At 31.2% G+C, this 20,874-nt stretch overlaps 1 protein-coding gene across 1 annotated transcript in view; it reads left to right on the top strand.

Moving 5' to 3' along the window:
- The window catches only part of LOC139494006 (aminoacylase-1-like), a 39,641-nt gene extending 19,518 nt beyond the window's left edge, over positions 1-20,123 (top strand). The window contains exons 6-16 of the mRNA XM_071282176.1: positions 1,327-1,403; positions 4,762-4,851; positions 6,209-6,265; positions 6,766-6,839; positions 11,134-11,183; positions 11,615-11,678; positions 12,419-12,467; positions 13,002-13,108; positions 14,117-14,196; positions 15,902-15,962; positions 19,358-20,123. Coding sequence (XP_071138277.1) covers positions 1,327-1,403; positions 4,762-4,851; positions 6,209-6,265; positions 6,766-6,839; positions 11,134-11,183; positions 11,615-11,678; positions 12,419-12,467; positions 13,002-13,108; positions 14,117-14,196; positions 15,902-15,962; positions 19,358-19,510 — 862 coding nt within the window. The 3' untranslated portion in view covers positions 19,511-20,123. The remainder of the gene's footprint in view (positions 1-1,326; positions 1,404-4,761; positions 4,852-6,208; positions 6,266-6,765; positions 6,840-11,133; positions 11,184-11,614; positions 11,679-12,418; positions 12,468-13,001; positions 13,109-14,116; positions 14,197-15,901; positions 15,963-19,357) is intronic.
- The last annotated feature ends 751 nt before the right edge of the window (positions 20,124-20,874 follow it).

The raw sequence follows: 20,874 nt of genomic DNA, 5'->3' as shown, positions 1-20,874 counted from the left end.
CTGAGCAATAGGAACCCCACACAAAACAGAGTATAGAAAACTGAAAGCTGAGCAATAGGAACCCCACACAAAACAGAGTATAGAAAACTGAAGTCTGAGCAATAGGAACCCCACACAAAACAGAGTATAGAAAACTGAAAGCTGAGCAATAGGAACCACACAGAAAACAGAGTATAGAAAACTGAAAGCTGAGCAATAGGAACCCCACACAAAACAGAGTATAGAAAACTGAAAGCTGAGCAATAGGAACCCCACACAAAACAGAGTATAGAAAACTGAAGTCTGAGCAATAGGAACCCCACACAAAACAGAGTATAGAAAACTGAAAGCTGAGCAATAGGAACCCCACACAAAACAGAGTATAGAAAACTGAAAGCTGAGCAATAGGAACCCCACACAAAACAGAGTATAGAAAACTGAAAGCTGAGCAATAGGAACCCCACACAAAACAGAGTATAGAAAACTGAAAGCTGAGCAATAGGAACCCCACACAAAACAGAGTATAGAAAACTGAAAGCTGAGCAATAGGAACCCCACACAAAACAGAGTATAGAAAACTGAAGTCTGAGCAATAGGAACCCCACACAAAACAGAGTATAGAAAACTGAAAGCTGAGCATAGGAACCCCAGACAAAACAGAGTATAGAAAACTGAAAGCTGAGCAATAGGAACCCCACACAAAACAGAGTATAGAAAACTGAAAGCTGAGCATAGGAACCCCAGACAAAACAGAGTATAGAAAACTGAAAGCTGAGCAATAGGAACCCCACACAAAACAGAGTATAGAAAACTGAAGTCTGAGCAATAGGAACCCCACACAAAACAGAGTATAGAAAACTGAAAGCTGAGCAATAGGAACCACACAGAAAACAGAGTATAGAAAACTGAAAGCTGAGCAATAGGAACCCCACACAAAACAGAGTATAGAAAACTGAAAGCTGAGCAATAGGAACCCCACACAAAACAGAGTATAGAAAACTGAAGTCTGAGCAATAGGAACCACACAGAAAACAGAGTATAGAAAACTGAAAGCTGAGCAATAGGAACCCCACACAAAACAGAGTATAGAAAACTAAAGTCTGAGCAATAGGAACCACACAGAAAACCGTGGTAATCTCAAGTGCTATAGAAGGTTAAGCAGATCCTGCTCCACATGTGGCAAGGAAAGGATATTTTTTAGAAGACTGATCTGAATATGTTTTTCAAGGAGTGTCTCATAAACTAGTATATAGATAAATAAATTTTACTGGTCATTGACAGTGAACTTGTTACAACTTAGATTATTTTAACAGAATACATTTTTGTAGTAAACATTTATTCTTTAAGATACATGGAGGCGGTAAGGAGAATGAAGGCTAAAGGAATACAACCATTGAGAACTATTTATTTAACATTTGTACCAGGTTAGTAAAAAGATGTAGTACAATGTATATGGAAAAAACTTGTTCCTTTTTTAGCTCACCTGGCCTAAAAGGCCAAGTGAGCTTTTCTCATCACTTGGCGTCCGGCGTCCGGCGTCGTCCGTCGTCCGGCGTCGTCCGTCGTCCGTCGTCGTCGTTAACTTTTACAAAAATCTTCTCCTCTGAAACTACAGGGCCAAATTAAACCAAACTTGGCCACAATCATCATTGGGGTATCTAGTTTAAAAAATGTGTCCGGTGACCCGGCCAACCATCCAAGATGGCTGCCATGGCTAAAAATAGAACATAGGGGTAAAATGCAGTTTTTGGCTTATAACTCAAAAACTAAAGCATTTAGAGCAAATCTGACATGGGGTCGAATTGTTAAACAGGTGAAGATCTATCTGCCCTGAAATTTTCAGATGAATGGGATAACCCGTTGTTGGGTTACTGCCCCTGAATTAGTAATTTTAAGGAAATTTTGCTGTTTTTGGTTATCATCTTGAATATTATTATAGATAGAGATAAACAGTAAACAGCAATACTGTTCAGCAAAGTAAGATTTACAAATAAGTCAACATGACTGAAATGGTCAGTTGACCCCTTTAGGAGGTATTGCCCTTTATAGTCAATTTTTAACCATTTTTCGTAAATCTTGGTAATATTTTACAAAAATTTTCTCCTCTGAAACTACTCGACCAAATTAATCCAAACTTGGCCACAATCATCTTTAGGGTTAGTAGTTTGAAAAATGTGTCTGGTGACCCGGCCATCAAACCAAGATGGCCGCCATGGCTAAAAATAGAACATGGGGTAAAATGCAGTTTTTGGCTTATAACTCAAAACCCAAAGCATTTAGAGCAAATCTGACAGGGTAAAATTGTTTATCAGTTCAAGATCTATCTGCCCTGAAATTTTCAGATGAATCGGACAACCCGTTGTTGGGTTGCTGGCCCTGAATGAGTAATTTTAAGGAAATTTTGCTCTTTTTGGTTATTATCTTGAATATTATTATAGATAGAGATAAACTATAAACAGCAATAATGTTCACCAAAGTAAGATTTACAAATAAGTCAACATGCTTGAAATGGTCAGTTGACCCCTTTAGGAGTTATTGCCCTTTATAGTCAATTTTTAACCATTTTTCGTAAATCTTAGTAATCTTTTACAAAAATCTTCTCCTCTGAAACTACTGGGCCAAATTAAGCCAAACTTGGCCACAAACATCTTTTGGGTTAGTAGTTTGAAAAATATGTCCGGTGACCTGGCCGTCCAACCAAGATGGCCACCATGGCTAACAATAGAACATGGGGTAAAATGCAGTTTTTGGCTTATAACTCAAAACCCAAAGCATTTAGAGCAAATCTGACATGGTGTAAAATTGTTTATCAGGTCAACATTTATCTGCTCTGAAATTTTTAGATGAATCAGACAACCCGTTGTTGGGTTGCTGACCCTGAATTGTTAGTTTTAAGGAAATTTTGCTGTTTTGGTCATTATCTTGAATATTATTATTGATAGAGAGAAACTGTAAACAACAATAATGTTCAGCAAAGTAAGATTTACAAATAAGTCAATGTGACCGAAATGGTCAATTGACCCCCTTAGGAGTTATTGTTCTTTATAGTCAATTTTTAACAGTTTTCATAAAATTGTAAATTTTTACTAACATTTTCCACTGAAACTAATTGGCCAAGTTCATTATAGATAGAGATAATTTTAAGCGTCAAGAATGTTCAGTAAAGTAAGATGCACAAACACATCACCATCACCAAAACACAATTTTGTCATGAATCCATCTGCTTCCTTTAATATTCACATAGACCAAGGTGAGCGACACAGGCTCTTTAGAGCCTCTAGTTCATGTTTTTATTCCATATCTCCTCTTATTTTATACAAATCACAAAATCTTCAAATGCCATTTTAAAATCAATTTTCTGTCAATTGGGATTTGATGGTTCCAAATATCATTTTTATTGACTCCACTTCATGGCACTAGTAAAACTGAATTTGCTACTGTTAAATCCCTAAAGAACAACTGGAACTGGTACTATAGTACTGTTACTCCTTTAATTTCATATAATTTATCAAAATAAACAATAAAGAATAAGGCTAGCTGTCAAATTATGCCTGTTAAATTTATTCAAACCCATTTTGGTTTGATATGTACTAAAATGTAATTCAGAACTGAAAAAAGTTCCCTACAAGACAATGTCTGAAATTATTATAAAGAGCCCTTTTGTTTCTGATCTAAACAATGACAATGATTACATGTGTAGTCGTTTAATCCATTTGATTTTTACAATTGTTGGTCAACGTTGATATTGTTCACATAAACAATGTACACGCAAAATACATCACATCGTTGTTGATCCTGTCTCCTTGAGATGTATGAACGAATATTTGTTTCTGCATCAGTCGTGTAAATAATTATGAGCATGTGTTGTGTTCGCAAAGTCCTGGTCATTAATTTCCAGGACTTTTACCTGTTTGTTTACAGATCATGTAAACAATTTATTTCTGTCTTACTACCCAGGGTTGATAAAGGTCATTAAACAATGTTTTTGTTTCTAGCAGCTTAACATTTGCTAGACAATAGTCATAGATGACAAAATTTAAGGTAAGAAACAAATGCACTCAAAGAATAAACATTTAATGTATATTCCTGACTGGACGCCATCTAATTTACTATTGACAAGACCATGAAACATTAATACTATAAATAGGCCTATGATCCAGTTATGATTATAATTATAAACTGTTAACAGACAGGTTGAAATAAAATTCTTGTAAATAAAATAGTAAGCACATGCAACAGTATATATATGGTTGAAATTCTTAATTTTGTTTGATCCCTTTTTGTCACAGATCACAGATCAGGTATGAATTTTGGTGGCATCACTTTTACTGTTGAAGAGTTATGCCCCCTTTACAAATGGAAAAATTGCTGAATTTTTTGTTTCTGTTTACTTACTTAAGTTTGCATCAACTTTATGTCATAAAACATGTACACAATGCTTTTTACCACCAAACTCAGATCAAGTACAAATTTGGTAGTGTTGCTTTTACAGTTCTTGAGTTATGTCCCATTATAACATTATCGCTTATATGCAAGCGGGGGCATCATCTGTGTCTCATGAACACATTCCCCATTATTTTTTTCTGAGACAGGTGCTTGTGACTACCTTGTATCGACCAGAACTTGCGGTCATCCAATGTTCAGTACTTTGATTTACCATTAATGTGAACTTATATTACTAAAAATACATGAATGTACTATAGATAAGAAAATCTTTGTTTAAAAATCTATTTATACCTTATGTCTATTGAATGTTATTTCTTTACCTATGAATCTTTTTAGATGAAGAAATCGGTGGTACTCTTGGAATGATGAAATTTGTAAAAACAGAGGAATTTAAGAAAATGAATGTCGCTTGCGCTATTGATGAAGGTACTAATTTTAGCTCTGATATTTAGTTTTCTTTTGAAAAACAATGGTTTGTTTAAGAAATAATTCATGGAAGCCATAGATTTGTTGGAAATTAACACACGGCCCAGGCCATGTGTAAATTTACAACAAATCTATGGCTTCCATGAATTATTTCGATTCTAATAGGATAAATACGATCATTAAAAAACTGAAGCGATGATGGGTATACCGTGTGTGTGGCTGTTCTATTTTACCCACTGTTCGATAAATGTAAAACAAATCTAATAAACCTGCATGAATGATTTCTTAACTAACCGCTAGGAAATAAATGTGATTATTTTTTTTACTTCTCAGTAAACCCAACATTTGCAATTTTAAATTTACATTTTTTTATCGTAAGCTGCCGTTAAATTCACTGTTGACATGTTGTAACCAAGGAGCCGCCATGTTGACTTGCTGAAATTAGTAAATGTGCGAATAATGCAATAGAACAGAAAACAAGCAACACCTACCTCAATACTTTATTTTAATGCAATTGTATCCGAGTTTAGAAGGTAAACGCAATAGAAAAACCTTCAGCATTGATGTTTTCATTCATATGACGTCATGTTTTGAAATGACGTTAATGCGCCAAAATCATTACTGGAATTTCGCGGAATTTTAATTTATTTTGTTTTTGTCCATTTTTCCGTTCTCTAAATGTGTAAATTCTTTTTGTTATGCGTCAGAATCAGAATAAATGTTCTGTAGGGTTTTTATTCAATTGTAATTGTTGACACAGCGAAATCCACAACCGTTTACATATAGGTTACGATACATGTGGATTTACGTGGGAGGCATATTTAAACAGCCATTTATGTACATCTTGGAGTCTGCGCTAAGTATAGATATATCGAGAATTTTATCACGGTGTTGTTTACAAAGCGAAAGAAGCACGTCATATTAGAATATAGATTTAACCCTATCATCTATAACAAGATTATAAAAAAGGTTCAAATGATAATACATTGTACTTCTATAATCAGGATTTATTACTAGAGGATTATCGTCTTTAATAGCTTGACTTTAGGTTTGATTGCTATTGATTTTGCCATTTGATTACAGACTTTACTTTTTGAATTTTCTTCAGAGTTTGGTATTTTTGTTATTTTACTTTTTAGTGGAATATTAATAATAAATAAACTTTTAGAGAAAGAAACAAACAAATAGAAAATATCAATTCAATGTACCATTAGAAAATCAAAAGTGTAGATGAATATAATATTAAAAATACAGATTAATGCAGTTTTTAGAAATTAAAAGACACTGGGTTTTTAAGTACCTTGTGGAATTCTCTTCAATTTGTAATTACTTTTACAACTACTCTTCTATATTTTAGGTCTGGCAAATCCAACAAATGCTTTTACTGTTTTCTATGGGGAAAGAGCACCTTGGTGTAAGTAAAACAAGTTATTTATTTCATTCATAAAAAATACTTCTGCCTGTCAAATTCATCTACAACTAATTCATATACTAATGCATTACAAAATAAAAGAATACATAAAAGCTTGAAAAATGTGTACAAATCTGAAATAAAATAAAAAGTCTACAAAACTTCATGAAACATTTTAGGGCATAAAAATAAAGGCTATTAGTCATTACTAAACATCATGCAAATGAAAAATTTCAAACTGAAGGTTATTTATTACTTATATGTGCTTCATTTATTTCATTTAGATATATTTTTAAAAACAATAAAATACAAAATTCACAGAATAATTTATAAACAAGATTTCCAGCTTAATTTTTCTTCATCATTTAGAATATAATGTTTTCAACATTATTAATCATGAACACAGATTGAAAAAATGTAATGTTGACAAAAAAATACTTTTTGATCGCTTAATCATTGTTTACAGAATCAAAGTCACATCGTTCTGTAATATTTCATTACAGGGGTTCGTGTTCATTGTCCAGGAAAGCCAGGTCATGGTTCAAGATTTATTGAAGATAATGCTGCAGAAAAATTTGTAAGAAAGCTTTGACTTATAGAAAAGCATTACAGACAAAACAAATTTATGAAATGATCTTTACATTTTGTGTTGATTAATTCTAGATTTGACAAAAGTTAAGTAGAAACTCATGTTTTAAATGTAGGTTAAGGTGATTCATGTTCTGCCCTGCTTTTCAGTAGTGTTGATAATGGATTATTGACAAAATATCTTCTTTTATGACTAGATTTTTTACTTCTTAATTTAACAAGAAAAATTGAAGACTAAGTTAAGTGTAGCATGATGGTTAAATTTACAAACTTTTGCCAGGATTTCTAATTCTGTCTAGAGTCATATGTAATACTTTTATGACATATGGTCAATATATTCTATGTTCAAACAATAAACTTAAAGGGAAACTTCGCAAAAAAATCAAAAATTGATATTATGTTCATTTTGTATAAAAATGCTCAAATTCATAGATATTAAAGTTTTATTCCGCTAGATAAGCGATCACCATCGATTTTAAATTTAGAGTATCAATTCTCTGCGTTCGGCCATTTTGTCTTCTTTCTCGATTAATAACAACGATATGTCTATAAACCACAAAGGAACAAAACGACAGTAACCGATGTAGTCGTAATTGCGTGTCGATATCTTGTCACTCGTACGGTTGTTTTATCCGACTAACTAACTTGATACGGAAAATATTCATATTTTTTTTTAATTACCATGGTCTGTTGTTTTTAAACTGTTAATATTGGAATTAGGTAAAAAGTTGAAATCATAAATAAGTGTTATTGATACGTTTTTGATAGTGATGAGTTCTTGCGTCTGAATTGTCTGTCCATGATTGAAGGAATTTAGTTTTTGTCAGACGCAAGAACTCATCACTATCATAAACGTATCAATAACACTTATTTATGATTTCAACTTTGACTTTTTACCTAATTGTTTTCGAAAATCTAATTTGTTCATAATTCTTTAAAGTAATAAACTTTTTTCAAATAAATTCTGATCTTCCCTCATCTGATCACCAGCATGGCTAAAGGTATTACTTCCAAAGGTATTGTGAGGGGTGTGAGGTGACACGCCCAGGTATTCAAGCGATTTCCTGTCGGGCTTGCAAGTTCATGCATCGTTTCACTTCTGCAGGTATTGATCAGTGCACGGCCGATAACTTATAACTTTCCATTTTGAACTATCAGATGTATAATATACAAGTCTGTCTTACTTGTCATTACTAAACTCATACGCTTGTTTATAAATAACATTTCTGGTGTAAAGAATATTATTCATAAAAATATAAATAATACCCCCAAAAAATAAGATTTAATGAAATTAAAATCTATTTAAATATTTTTTCCAAGGGTGAATTTGGGAAAATGTAATATATACTCGTTGTCAATAGTGAAGGACAGAGTGAAACATACCAGAAATATTGATTTAAAAAATGAACGCACTTGTCGACGATTCGTTTATACGACTGGGTAGAAAGTTACGGAACTATAGCGCAATTTAAAATATATACATGTATACATTGAACATAAGAAAAAAATATATATTTTGAATAAATTGGGGTAAAAGTTTTGTAAATAGACTAGTCCACGTATGCCAACAGTATGTAATCATCGAATGTCGATAGACTATTGTATACCAAAAGAAGAAGAAGAAGAGAACCAATTTGAATACAGGTCGATGTATAACTTTCTTTGGTTCATCGAAGTTGTGGACATAGTAAAATCACAGATTTATATTTCAATAAGATTGTTCTCGAACAAAGGAAGGAATTCGTCATCACAATTGTTATATATGCCACTGGACGGACACTAATTATAAAAATAAATTACTTGTCCGCTAAATAGGGGTATTCTTGTCAGATAAAAGACTTTTAGTTATATTAAAAAAATAGGGAAATATGACATTATATTGGTTCTGTCTTTTTTTTAAAACATCGTTAAAAAGATGTGTGTCTAAGGTGAACGCCACAAGAACCCTGTAATACTAGTACGAGAGTATAGCATGTAAACATTCCTTCTCAATAATATGGTTGTATTGGAAATCTTTTCATACAGATTGACAACTCATGGTCCGATATGCATGTAATATTTGCCACATGATGCCCATAGTTCTTTCTACCATCATCATCTTATTCTTTAATATTGTTGTTAACATCGATGGTTCACACCCAAACAAAATGGGAGTGATGTACCTTCAGAGCTTCTCCGTGTTATAACTTGTGAATCTTAATATATAGACGAAATTTCGGTATTGAAATGAATCTACATCTCACAAACAGGATGTTTAAATAACGATTTTGAGTAATCCCCTAACGAACCAATATAAACGTTTGGCAAGATACAACCATGATTGAAGGAATTTAGTTTTTGTCAGACGCAAGAACTCATCACTATCATAAACGTATACGTATATATGCATGCAGTTTCAAATATCAAGAACAAGCGGTTGATGTCGATAGTCCGTTTTCTAACTGTTCAGAGTTAGTCATGTCACTTGTTCATTCTTGGAAGCCTTCATATTCCCCGCCCAACGATTGGAACTCTTTCTGGTTGTGTTGACTATATATGCTTGAATGGTTATTCTGTCGTTAATCTGTACAACTGGTTGCATTTCCTCTCCTTTCCCAACAAACAAACTAACGAAACGCTACTAGTCTGCTTTCTCTGGAGCTCATCCTCAATGGCGCTTATACGTCAGGAAACTTACATGTATACTAATAATGATTGTTTCAAGAACAACGATGTAGGGACGAACTATTCTAATTTCGTCAATATCAGTTATGCATGACTAAAATATAAGTTTTATTACAACAACTGTATTTGGTCTCGAATGTATGTTAACTAATTAATGTGTTTTTATAGACTAGGTCAAATCCTCATCCAAATAATATAATTTATATGTAATAATCGTTTCCTACCACACCGAGATTTAATGCCAAGCGGAAGACATATTTTAGGTACTAATTAAGTAATTAAATGAACAATATTATTGATAACAATAATTAATCATTGATGTGCAAAGATTTAAAAACAACAGTAGTTTTTCTTTATTTGTACGTATTATATTCCGCTTCGGTAGAGTTATCTTCAAATAGTTTCAGATATTAATTAATACATGGGTTTCAAAAGTCTAAATGTAAGTATTCTCGTACATTTTTTTGCCTAATAAAGACAATCAAAATGCTTTGGTAAAGCTATTTCTAATTTCTAAGTTCCCCTTTTTATGAGACATAAATCAAGGACAAGAGGTGTATATCATTTCATTCTGACACATGAATTAAGTTTCCCATCTTTAACCGAAAATTGTTTATTTCTTAGTAAATTAATTTATTTGAATTCAAATAAATAATAGCACCAAATATAATTAAATAATTCCACGGCGATCTATTTTCATTTGTCACCAACTTGAATATGTATTTTAAATGTGTGTATTAAATGCTCCCTTGTTTTATAATCCACTGATCCGAATAGACAGTCACACCTGGCAAGGTGTGCCCTAGAGGCGTGGTTAACATGATACCGAAGTGCAAATAACAATTTACCTTTCAACAAGCCATCATCGAGTTTTGCCACAGAACCGTGAATACACACATCGTATAAACCTAGTCATAGCAGAGACAGTAAAAGGTCAATAAGAGTACACCAACATATTGTCTTTACAGATTATTGTACTTAAATGTGTTCACCTTATCAGTCCGAAAATGCATTAATTAAAAATAAATTTATAACATTTTGTGTTGTCTAAAAAATTAATTTGAATATATACGTTTAACATAGAAAATTTATCTCATGAATATGTACAATTGCACGTCTGTGCGTTTAATCTTCTTATTATCGGCTGGTTATAAGATAAAGCAGAAGTCATTGACGCGCTTACGATTACGTCAAAATATGATTAAAAACCAAGACTTTTAATGATTGTTTTTTAAATCCCGGCATGCAAAAACCAGGAGAAAACGTCACGACCTACAGGAAGTTGTTAATATTTTTTCATTGATTATTGAATTTCTCCTTTATAACTGCAATTATAGCGATAAAACTTTGTGAATATATATATTATGTCATAATGAACATATTTAAACCATAAGTAAAAAATCGTGAATTTTCCCTTTAACCAGAACAGTTCAGGTATTAATACTAGGTCATAGTTAGTGAGATTCATGTCTTAAATTTTTTGTATCACATTTTCTAATCTTAAAATGTTAAAAAGGCTGCCTTAGCTAATATTTTAAGATATTTTTCATTTCTAGTTTGGAAGAAGATAAAAACTTGAGTAACTGGTACATATATTGAAAATCATATTAATTTTTCAGAGAAAAGTAATCAATAGTTTCCTAGAATTTAGAGCACAGGAGGAGAAAAAGTAAGTCTTACTTTCTTATAATGTGAGATCAGTGTACTTGGCAACAATTTTCATAGTATGGTTATTGGTTTCTTAAAATTTGCTACTAATATTTCAATGGTTTTAGAGTAAAATTTTAAATAAAAGTATGAATTGGCCTAAATGACCCTATTTTAACTTTATAGATGCTATTTAACAATGTTTTTTTTATTATTAAATTGGATATATGGTATATATTAATGAGACAACAATCCATCAACAAAAATAATCAAAAGACATCTAGAAGACAACATACAGTCTTTAACTAAAACCATTTCATACAATATGTTAAGCTTGAAATTGTCCTGAGTCTATAAAAGTTGTGAATAAATTTCTCATAAACAATGAAAAAAATAATCTGTCATTTAACCCAATTCTCCAAAAAAACAATTAAAGCATTTACTTTATTTTAGGTTAAAAGGAAATGCATGTATAAAGCTAGGTGAAGTCACAACTATAAACTTGACAAATGTACAGGTAGGTACCAAAATATTCATAGCTTTCCTTAGTGTATACATCTAAAATGTATAGTAACTTTTGCATATTTTTGTCAATCAAACTATTATTTCCAGTTTATAACTGAATCACAGAACATAAGTTGTAATACTTATAAGTACATTAGTCTAAACTCAAGTTAGCAAGATAATTAAAAAACTGAATACACCTCTATGTGAGAAATGTTATTTTTTCATGATAGTTATCATCTTTTCATAACATTTGTCATCTTTTCATGAAAATTGTCATCTTTTCATGATATTGTCATTTGTTGTCATCTTTGTATGACATATGTCATCTTTTTATTTCATCTGTCATCTTTTCATGACATTTGTCATCTTTTTATAACATTTGTCATCTTTTCATGAAAATTGTCATCTTTTCATGAAAATAGCCATCTTTTCATGAAATTGTCATTTGTTGATGATAGTTGTCATCTTTGTATGACATATGTCATCTTTTTATTTTGTCTGTCACCTATTCATGACATTTGTCATCTTTTTATTTCATCTGTCACCTTTTCATGACATTTGTCATCTTTTATAACATTTGTCATCTTTTCATAACATTTGTCATCTTTTCATTACATTTTTCATCTTTTCATAACATTTGTCATCTTTTCATTATATTTTTCATGACACTTGTCATCATTAGTTATGAATTGTGTCATTTACTTTCTAATAAAGAATTCAAATAAGGCATGTTTGTTTATTTCTATTTAGGGAGGATCATTAACCCAGTTTAACCTGGTACCAACAGAATTTTGTGCAGGTAAGCTACTTTAGGCTTTTGTCACATATAAACGAAAAGGAGACTGTTCTTTTCTATAAACCTAGTTTAGATGCCCTAATACCTTTTTAGTATTTATTAGATATGATGGAATTGTATTAATTGCAGTTTGTATTGATTATTTTGATAACATACTCCAAGATGCAAATAGGCTTAAATACTTTGGCGACTATAAGTAGATGAGTCTGGTAGAAATATCATTTATCTCTGAAGAGCAGTGAAATTAGAAAAGGAGGACCAAGGTTTCACCAAGAAGGGATGTAAAAGTATATACAGCATATTACCCTATTCATCTATACACATTATCACTATTTATATGCCATTTCTGGACATCATAGAATTTGATGCCATAAGAAAAAGAGATTACACCATTAAGCTTAGTAGGACAAGTGTCACAGAATTAAAATAAGTGATAAGGTTTATTACAGATATTCCACAATTGGTCCACTGTAGAAAGTATGTATTTCTACAAGGCATTCTGTTCTATTTAAAAAAAATTTAAAATGATATTTCCAGGTTTTGACATAAGAATTACCCCAACTGTCGACTTCAAAGAATTTGAAGACAAGATTAAGAAATGGTGTTCCGAAGCTGGGGATGATGTGAAATATGAGTTTAAACAGGTTGGTTTTAATTCTTTTCTCTACATTTAATTTCAAAGGTAAAGATTTTTTAAAGAAAAGAACATTTTGGTGGTGCTTCCGGATTATGTTGTTAATGTGGTTGTGGAATTCTATTATTTTACTTATTTTTTTGGGGATGAATATGTACAAAGTCATTTGTATTATGCAAATTCAAATTTGTAACCTTGTGATGTGAGGAGAATAAGCGTTGTTAGGAGATAAATAACATAAGTAGGATAAGTCTGTAATTGAATAAGATCTATAGCTATCCGTGTACTAAGACAGATGCGTGTACTAAGACAGATGCAGAATACCTGATAATATTGAATATTATACAATTACAATTTTGAGGTAAATATGCGGTTTTATTGACTTTTGAAAAAATGATATTCACTGAGGCCAACAGCCGAAGTGAATATCAGTTTTTCAAAAGTCAATTAACCCCATATTTACCGAAACAAAAGACAGTAATTGTTTTATTTCATATTCCGAGAGAAGAACATGTATTTAATGACAAACATATACCAAAACAAATTTTACATGAAACATTTTACCATAACGTTACATGTAAAAGCGCGTGATGTTTAGTGCGGTGAATAACACTTTCTCAGGTGAATATGCTTTTTTATTCAAAATCCAATTCATATAGAGAAACCTACTAAAATAATACCAATATGGAATAAATGGCGGTTATTTTTGGCTTTAACAGTGAATAACGGCTGGTTTTACTACATTGTAGTTGAAAAGAATTAAATTTTGGTTTTAAATTGATAAAGAATGACAACCTGTTGTATTTAATACTTCTATAATTCTGTTATTAATCGCACCTGAAGGAAGTATTACATGAGTCAATTCAATTCCCTAGTGTTTCCTTGTTCAACCAACAAACTTTATTGGAGGATTTGAAATATTTGGAAAAATTTTAAATTGTATTCTTCATACTTTATTCAGAATTTTTTTTTTTTATTTTGACTATTGTTTGTCATATGAATTATATTTTTTTCTCAGAAATGTGAAATCCAGTCGTTAACATCAACTGACTCCTCAGATCCATGGTGGAATTGTTTTGAAACAACTTGTAAACAATTGTAAGTAAATAAAAAACTTCCTAAATACATAATTTCACAGTGTTTTCCTAACTGGTATTGAAAATTGGATATCTTCATCACAAATATATATATCGACAGCATACTGATGTTATTTATTTCCATATTAACAACAAAATTAATATTGTTATTTATTTTGGTTTGATTCTTAATGTTCAGTGACAAATATATCATGCACATGTTGATTTATGTAAATGTTGATATCAGCTGGATTAAAGGAGATACACATATTTATGACTTGGCAAAAATTAGAAGTACAGTAAAATGTGATATTCTGATTTATGTAAGTACACAATTTGTTTTAATATAAATGACTTTCAAGATATCATGGGTGGAAGGGTAAGTTTCATTATATAACTTTAAGAAGTTGTTAAAAACAACTATTTTAGACATCGTCCTTTTTAAAGTGTGTCTTTTAAAAACAGCAAAGTAAAAGTAAACAAAAGGAACACCTTTTGAAATGTCAGTTACAAAGTACACTGAAAAGGGAGGGACCAATTCATGCATCAAAATAAAGCACTCAAGCAGACTAAAGAAACAAAGCAACACAAGGGGAACATCTTTTAAAACACCAAATTACTTCATTGTTAGAATCCACTGGATGTATTCATTCTATATATTCCATGAATTCATCTTTGGAATATTCCTTGAAAGAGAAAAGAAAGGCGTTTAAACATACAATTATGATAGCCATTGTCATTAGGGAACTGTAAATTCAGAAATTATTGTGTGCATTTATTATTGCAATTTTGTCATTTTGGACTAAAATGCGATGTTAATTTTTGCGATATTGTGAAAAATCCTGTTTAATTTGTATAAAAAATTTCAAAATGCGAGTTTAGATTATTGCTAATATAGTCCTGTCGCATCTTTTGCAATAATAAAAACATCTCAATAATTTCTGAATTAACAGTACATATATTTTAAAATGTAAAATAAAACACTCGGTGAAAACAACCATGTATACCAGTAGTTGTAATGTTAAGGTGGTATGGGAGTCTAAAATAAAAATGATAGAATTTGTTCATACTTTGCCAACATGTAGTATCTATTGATACATGTTCAAAAATATTATAAAAATGATAGGTCACCGTGCATTTTCTCAAGCTACAGGTTGTGACAAAATGACAGATTTTGTATGGATTATACAGGAAAAAACACAATTTTGTAAATAGAAACTAAACAAAATGATAGAATTGTTAAATACTTTAGGAAAAGATAGCTTTCAGACAATGCTTTGAGAATATCAAAAGAAACGATAGGGTCACCGTGCGTTTTTTCCGGCTAAAAGACAAAATAGGAAAATTCCATGTATAGTCCTTCAGAAAATGCACTGTTTTAGAGTTATCTCCCCTTAAAATGCCAATTTGAAAATATTTAAAAACAACCAAAAATAATCAACACTTGTAACAATATTAATATTTATAAGTTATGTTCTTATACATTGGTTCTTTAAATGAAAATTCACATTAAATATCTGCATTCCCGCATCAAATTTTGCTAACTTGATAGAAAATACGGACCTTAGATTCTCTGTTTTTTACAATCCAAGATGGCGAAGACACCCATACCACCTTAAATGCATTTATTTGATTCTTTCTTGATTATTATTGTGTTTGAATAAAACAGTCTTTGTGTAGCTGTTTAGAATAGTTCATTTATTGACTGAATTTTGTTTTACTTGTAGAGGGATGACATTAGAAGCAGAGATCTTTCCAGCAGCTACTGATAGTAGATTCTTCAGAGAGGTAAATACACAGCAAAATTTAAAATTTTTTTTTTTCATTACACATTTTAGTTATTACACTATTAGTTGTTACTTTTTGATATGGTACAGTATAAAAATCAGCCCCAAAAAATCGATATGTTTTGGCCCTAAGATGACTTTTAAAATGTTTATATTATTGAAAAAGCTCCAAATTATCTCCCTTTGGTGCAAAAATGTCATTATTTGGCATCAAAATTGAAATATCTTTTAACTCATCGGTGATCTATATTGTTTTTTATACGACCGCAAAAATTTTAATTTTTCGTCGTATATTGCTATCACGTTGGCGTCGTCGTCGTCCGAATACTTTTAGTTTTTGCACTCTAACTTAAGTAAAAGTAAATAGAAATCAATGAAATTTTAACACAAGGTTTATGACCACAAAAGGAAGGTTGGGAATAAGGGGCCCAAAGGGTCCAAAATTGAACTTTGTTTGATTTCATCAAAAATTGAATAATTGGGGTTCTTTGATATGCCGAATCTAACTGTGTAGGTAGATTCTTAATTTTTGGTCCCGTTTTCAAATTGGTCTACATTAAGGTCCAAAGGGTCCAAAATTAAACTTAGTTTGAATTTAACAAAAATTGAATCCTTGGGGTTCTTTGATATGCTGAATCTAAAAATGGACTCAGATTTTTTATTATTGGCCCAGTTTTCAAGTTGGTCCAAATCGGGGTCCAAAATTAAACTTTGTTTGATTTCATCAAAAATTGAATAATTGGAGTTCTTTGATATGCCAAATCTAATTGTGTATGTAGATTCTTAATTTTTGGTCCCGTTATCAAATTGGTCTACATTAAAGTCCAAAGGGTCCAAAATTAAACTAAGTTTGATTTTAACAAAAATTGAATTCTTGGGCTTTTTTTATATGCTGAATCTAAACATGTACTTAGATTTTTGATTATGGGCCCAGTTTTCAAGTTGGTTCAAATCAGGATCCAAATTTATTATATTAAGTTTTGTGCAATAGCAAGAAATTTTCAATTGCACAGTATTCACCAATAGCAAAAAATCTTCAATTGCATAGTATTGTGCAATAGCAAGAAATTTTCAATTGCACAGTATTGTGCAATAGCAAGAAATCTTCAATTGCACAGTATTGTGCAATAGCAAAAATTTTCAATTACTCAGTATTGCACAATAGCAAGAAATATCTAATTGCAAATTCAATTGGAGTTATCTTTCTTTGTCCAGAATAGTAGTTGAATCAACTTAAATCTTTGTTTTATACAATACAGATATATAATTAATATTTCAATTGGAGTTATCTTTCTTTGTCCAGAATAGTAGTTGAATCAACTTAAATCATTGTTTTATACAATATACAATGTATATTCACTTTTTCTACCAACTGATAAATTAAAACAATCTTTACCATTCAGTGATAACAAGCACTTATTTTACATTTTAATATTTTATGATGTATTTAAATGAGTAGTTATTGTTGCAAACTCCATTAGAAATTTGAATTGAGATCAGTTTTGGAAAAAGGGAAAGGGGGATGTGAAAACAAATGGGGTGGGGGGTTAAATTTTTCTCATTTCAGATTTCATAAATAAAAAGAAAATTTCTTCAAACATTTTTTTGAGAGGATTAATATTCAACAGCATAGTGAATTGCTCAAAGGCAAAAAAAATATTTTAAGTTCATTAGACCACATTCATTCTGTGTCAGAAACCTATGCTGTGTCAACTATTTAATCACAATCCAAATTTAGAGCTCAATCCAGCTTGAATGTTGTGTCCATACTTGCCCCAACCGTTCAGGGTTCAACCTCTGCGGTCGTATAAAGCTGCGCCCTGCGGAGCATCTGGTTTTATTTTCAAATGAGCTGTTCTTAAACTAAAAAAAATGTCAGATTTAACCAATTTCTGTAATTTAGTTCTTTTTCTATTTAGATATTACCTCTATTTCGCCTATTAGTTCATCAGAAAAAAGTACCTTAACAAAAATGCATGCTTCTTTCAAAGGCAGATTGTGATGTCAAATGAATGGTGACCTCATTTTTTTATTTCATTTTTCTATTAAAAATATGATAAAATTCATCTATAGAAATATAGTGAAATCCTATATATTTAAAAAAAAAAAAATGATTGACACCTGCAAGCCCCCTTAAATGATGAAGGTGACCTAAAATTGGAATGTTCTATGTCTTTAGTCTCTGGTGGAGATCTATGTCTTTAGTCTCTGGTGGAGAGTTGTTTCATGGCAATCAAATCACATCTTATTATTTTTACATTTTGTTTTCCTAACAACATTCAATCCTTCAAATGATTGGTCAAGAAAGTCATACCGATAAGTCATTGAATGAAAACCAATTCACATTAAATTATTATGTAGGTAATATACTAAAAACATGCACATCTACAAGCATCACATTAGTTTATCAATATTGATTGTCAAAGATTCACAATTTTGAACTAACACATTTAATTTTATTGTCTTTGAAATCTAAATTGGACAGTATTCTAAAATGACGTGCTTCTTTCGTTTTGTGAGCAAACCCATGCTCTATACTAAAAACATGTACATCTACAAGCATCACATTAGTTTATCATTATTGATTGTCAAAGATTCACAATTTTGAACTAACACATTTAATTTTATTGTCTTCGAAATCTAAATTGTACAGTATTCTAAAATGACGTGCTTCTTTCGTTTTGTGAACAAACCCATGCTCTAAATCCAATAAAATTTGTTTGCACATGCATATATTGACTACTTCAGAATAAGGAATTTTATTTATATAATATAATGGAATGTGATACGACTGTCATACAAGTGAGAGGTTTAGCTAGCTATAAAACCAGGTTCAATCCACCATTTTCTACATTTGAAAATGCCTGTACCAAGTCAGGAATATGACAATTCTTGTCTATTCGTTTTTGATGCATTTTGTTATTTGATTTTGCCATGTGATTATGGACTTTCCGAATTGATTTTCCTCTGAGTTTAGTATTTTTGTGATTTTACTTTTTATCAAATTACTCATTCATTTATTATGACTGTAATGTGTTGCATTCTGAAATTGACATATTTGACCTAGATACAACAACTGCTCATGCTGGCTGTTCAAACTCCTCCCTCTGAAAAATCACAGTGCCAGCCATTTGCTTCTTTACAAGCAAAAAAGGGAGGTTCATGGAAGAGCCTACACTAACGCTTTTACACTTATACTTATCAGACATAGAAATTACCTTAATTGTCCTATTCAGAATTGAAATAATGGATGCAAGATAGTGTTATTTCACTATCACTATCACTATCGCTCGGGCAAAAATAATCATGAATATAATGCCTACCCATGTTAAAACTACAATAAAGTATAGCTTGCATCAATTATTTCTTAAATATCTTTTTTTCATTTTTTTTCAGCTTGGGATCCCAGCCTTTGGATTCTCACCAATGAATAATACACCAATCTTACTCCACGATCACAACGAATTCCTCAATGAAAATGTGTTCCTCAAAGGCATTGACATATTTTGTGAAATAATTCCTGCACTAGCTAATTTGAAGGGGAAATAGAACGACAAAGTTCGAATGATAAACAGACAATCATGGTATCCAAGAAAATTAACAGTTATGATTACGAGATATACCATTGAAAAATACCATGTTCCTTACTTTGAAGTAAACATTAGTTAAGCTTGGTCAACACATGGATTGCTAAATGTAAATTTTGTCAAAGGACCCGTGTGAGCTATTGCTTTTGTGTGACATTTGTCAAAACATATAAAACTTTAAAATCAGAAAGCATATGACACACTTAATAGCCAAAGGTACATAATGGAAATCTATTCATCTAACATTTATGTTAATCTAAAAAAACCTATCAATTGAAATTTTAAAAAAAATAGAAGCTGTCTCATGCCAATATCGACATGGACCCAGGGCTTTCAATACTGCCATATTTTTTTCCTAAATATATCAACCTAAAGTTATCTAGTCTTCCATAACAGTTACCGGTATTGCCTTATCAACACCACCTCATATTTCATATATAGAATATTTTTACTCAATTGTTTGTTTTTAAAAATATAGTTAGAATATAATATTTTTGTCCTCAAGTATTTTAAATGATATTTGTTAATTTATGTTTTTGTGATTTATGGATTCTAATAAAATAGATAAAAATCTACATGTGTAAATTTCTGTGTCATTTGGTCTCTTGTAGAGAGTCGTCTCATTTGCAATCATGCCTCATCTTTGATATGTATTACCTAATCCTTTGATGAAGAAACCATGCCCTATTATATTTTGAAATTTCAGACAAATTACCTCTGAGCAAATTTCATACAACATAATCATGAACTGATTATAGAGAACCAAACAAAGCAATATTACTGATAATGATGCCTTTCAAAAATTGAGCAACGTAATATCACTGATAATGTTGGTTATAGAAAAAAATATACATACTATTACCACTAATAAATATAGGTTATCAGGTTTTCAACACATATACCTGACATAGATATCTTAAGAGCAGGTGATATTATCAGATTATTACATGGCATTTTTCATATCGCATGTATTATCAGCCCTAGGTTCAATATCAGCCCAAGATCCGCACGGCTGGAGGGCTGATATTGACCGAGGGCTGATAATACATGCGATATGAAAAATGACATGTTATGATCTTTTTATCATATGCTTCAACAGTAGAGAAAAATAACAGATTCATATATTGATCCCTTTACGTGGTTCCCGAAGTTTAAAGAGTAAAAAAGTTCACGGCCGTCGGGCCCAAAATTTGATACATTAAATATGAAACCTTTCTATCATATGCCTCAGAGAGAGAGAAAAAAACCATTTTAATATGGACGAATCGGCAAAAAAATAATTCAACAATATACCTAATGATCATTGTTTGGAAAAGTCAACTTTTT

Source organism: Mytilus edulis, chromosome 1 (assembly GCF_963676685.1).
Source record: "Mytilus edulis chromosome 1, xbMytEdul2.2, whole genome shotgun sequence".
In the NCBI taxonomy this organism is placed as follows: Eukaryota; Metazoa; Mollusca; class Bivalvia; order Mytilida; family Mytilidae; genus Mytilus; species Mytilus edulis.
The sequence above is the reverse complement of the archived record's forward strand: the minus strand, read 5'-3'. Positions and strand labels throughout refer to the sequence as shown.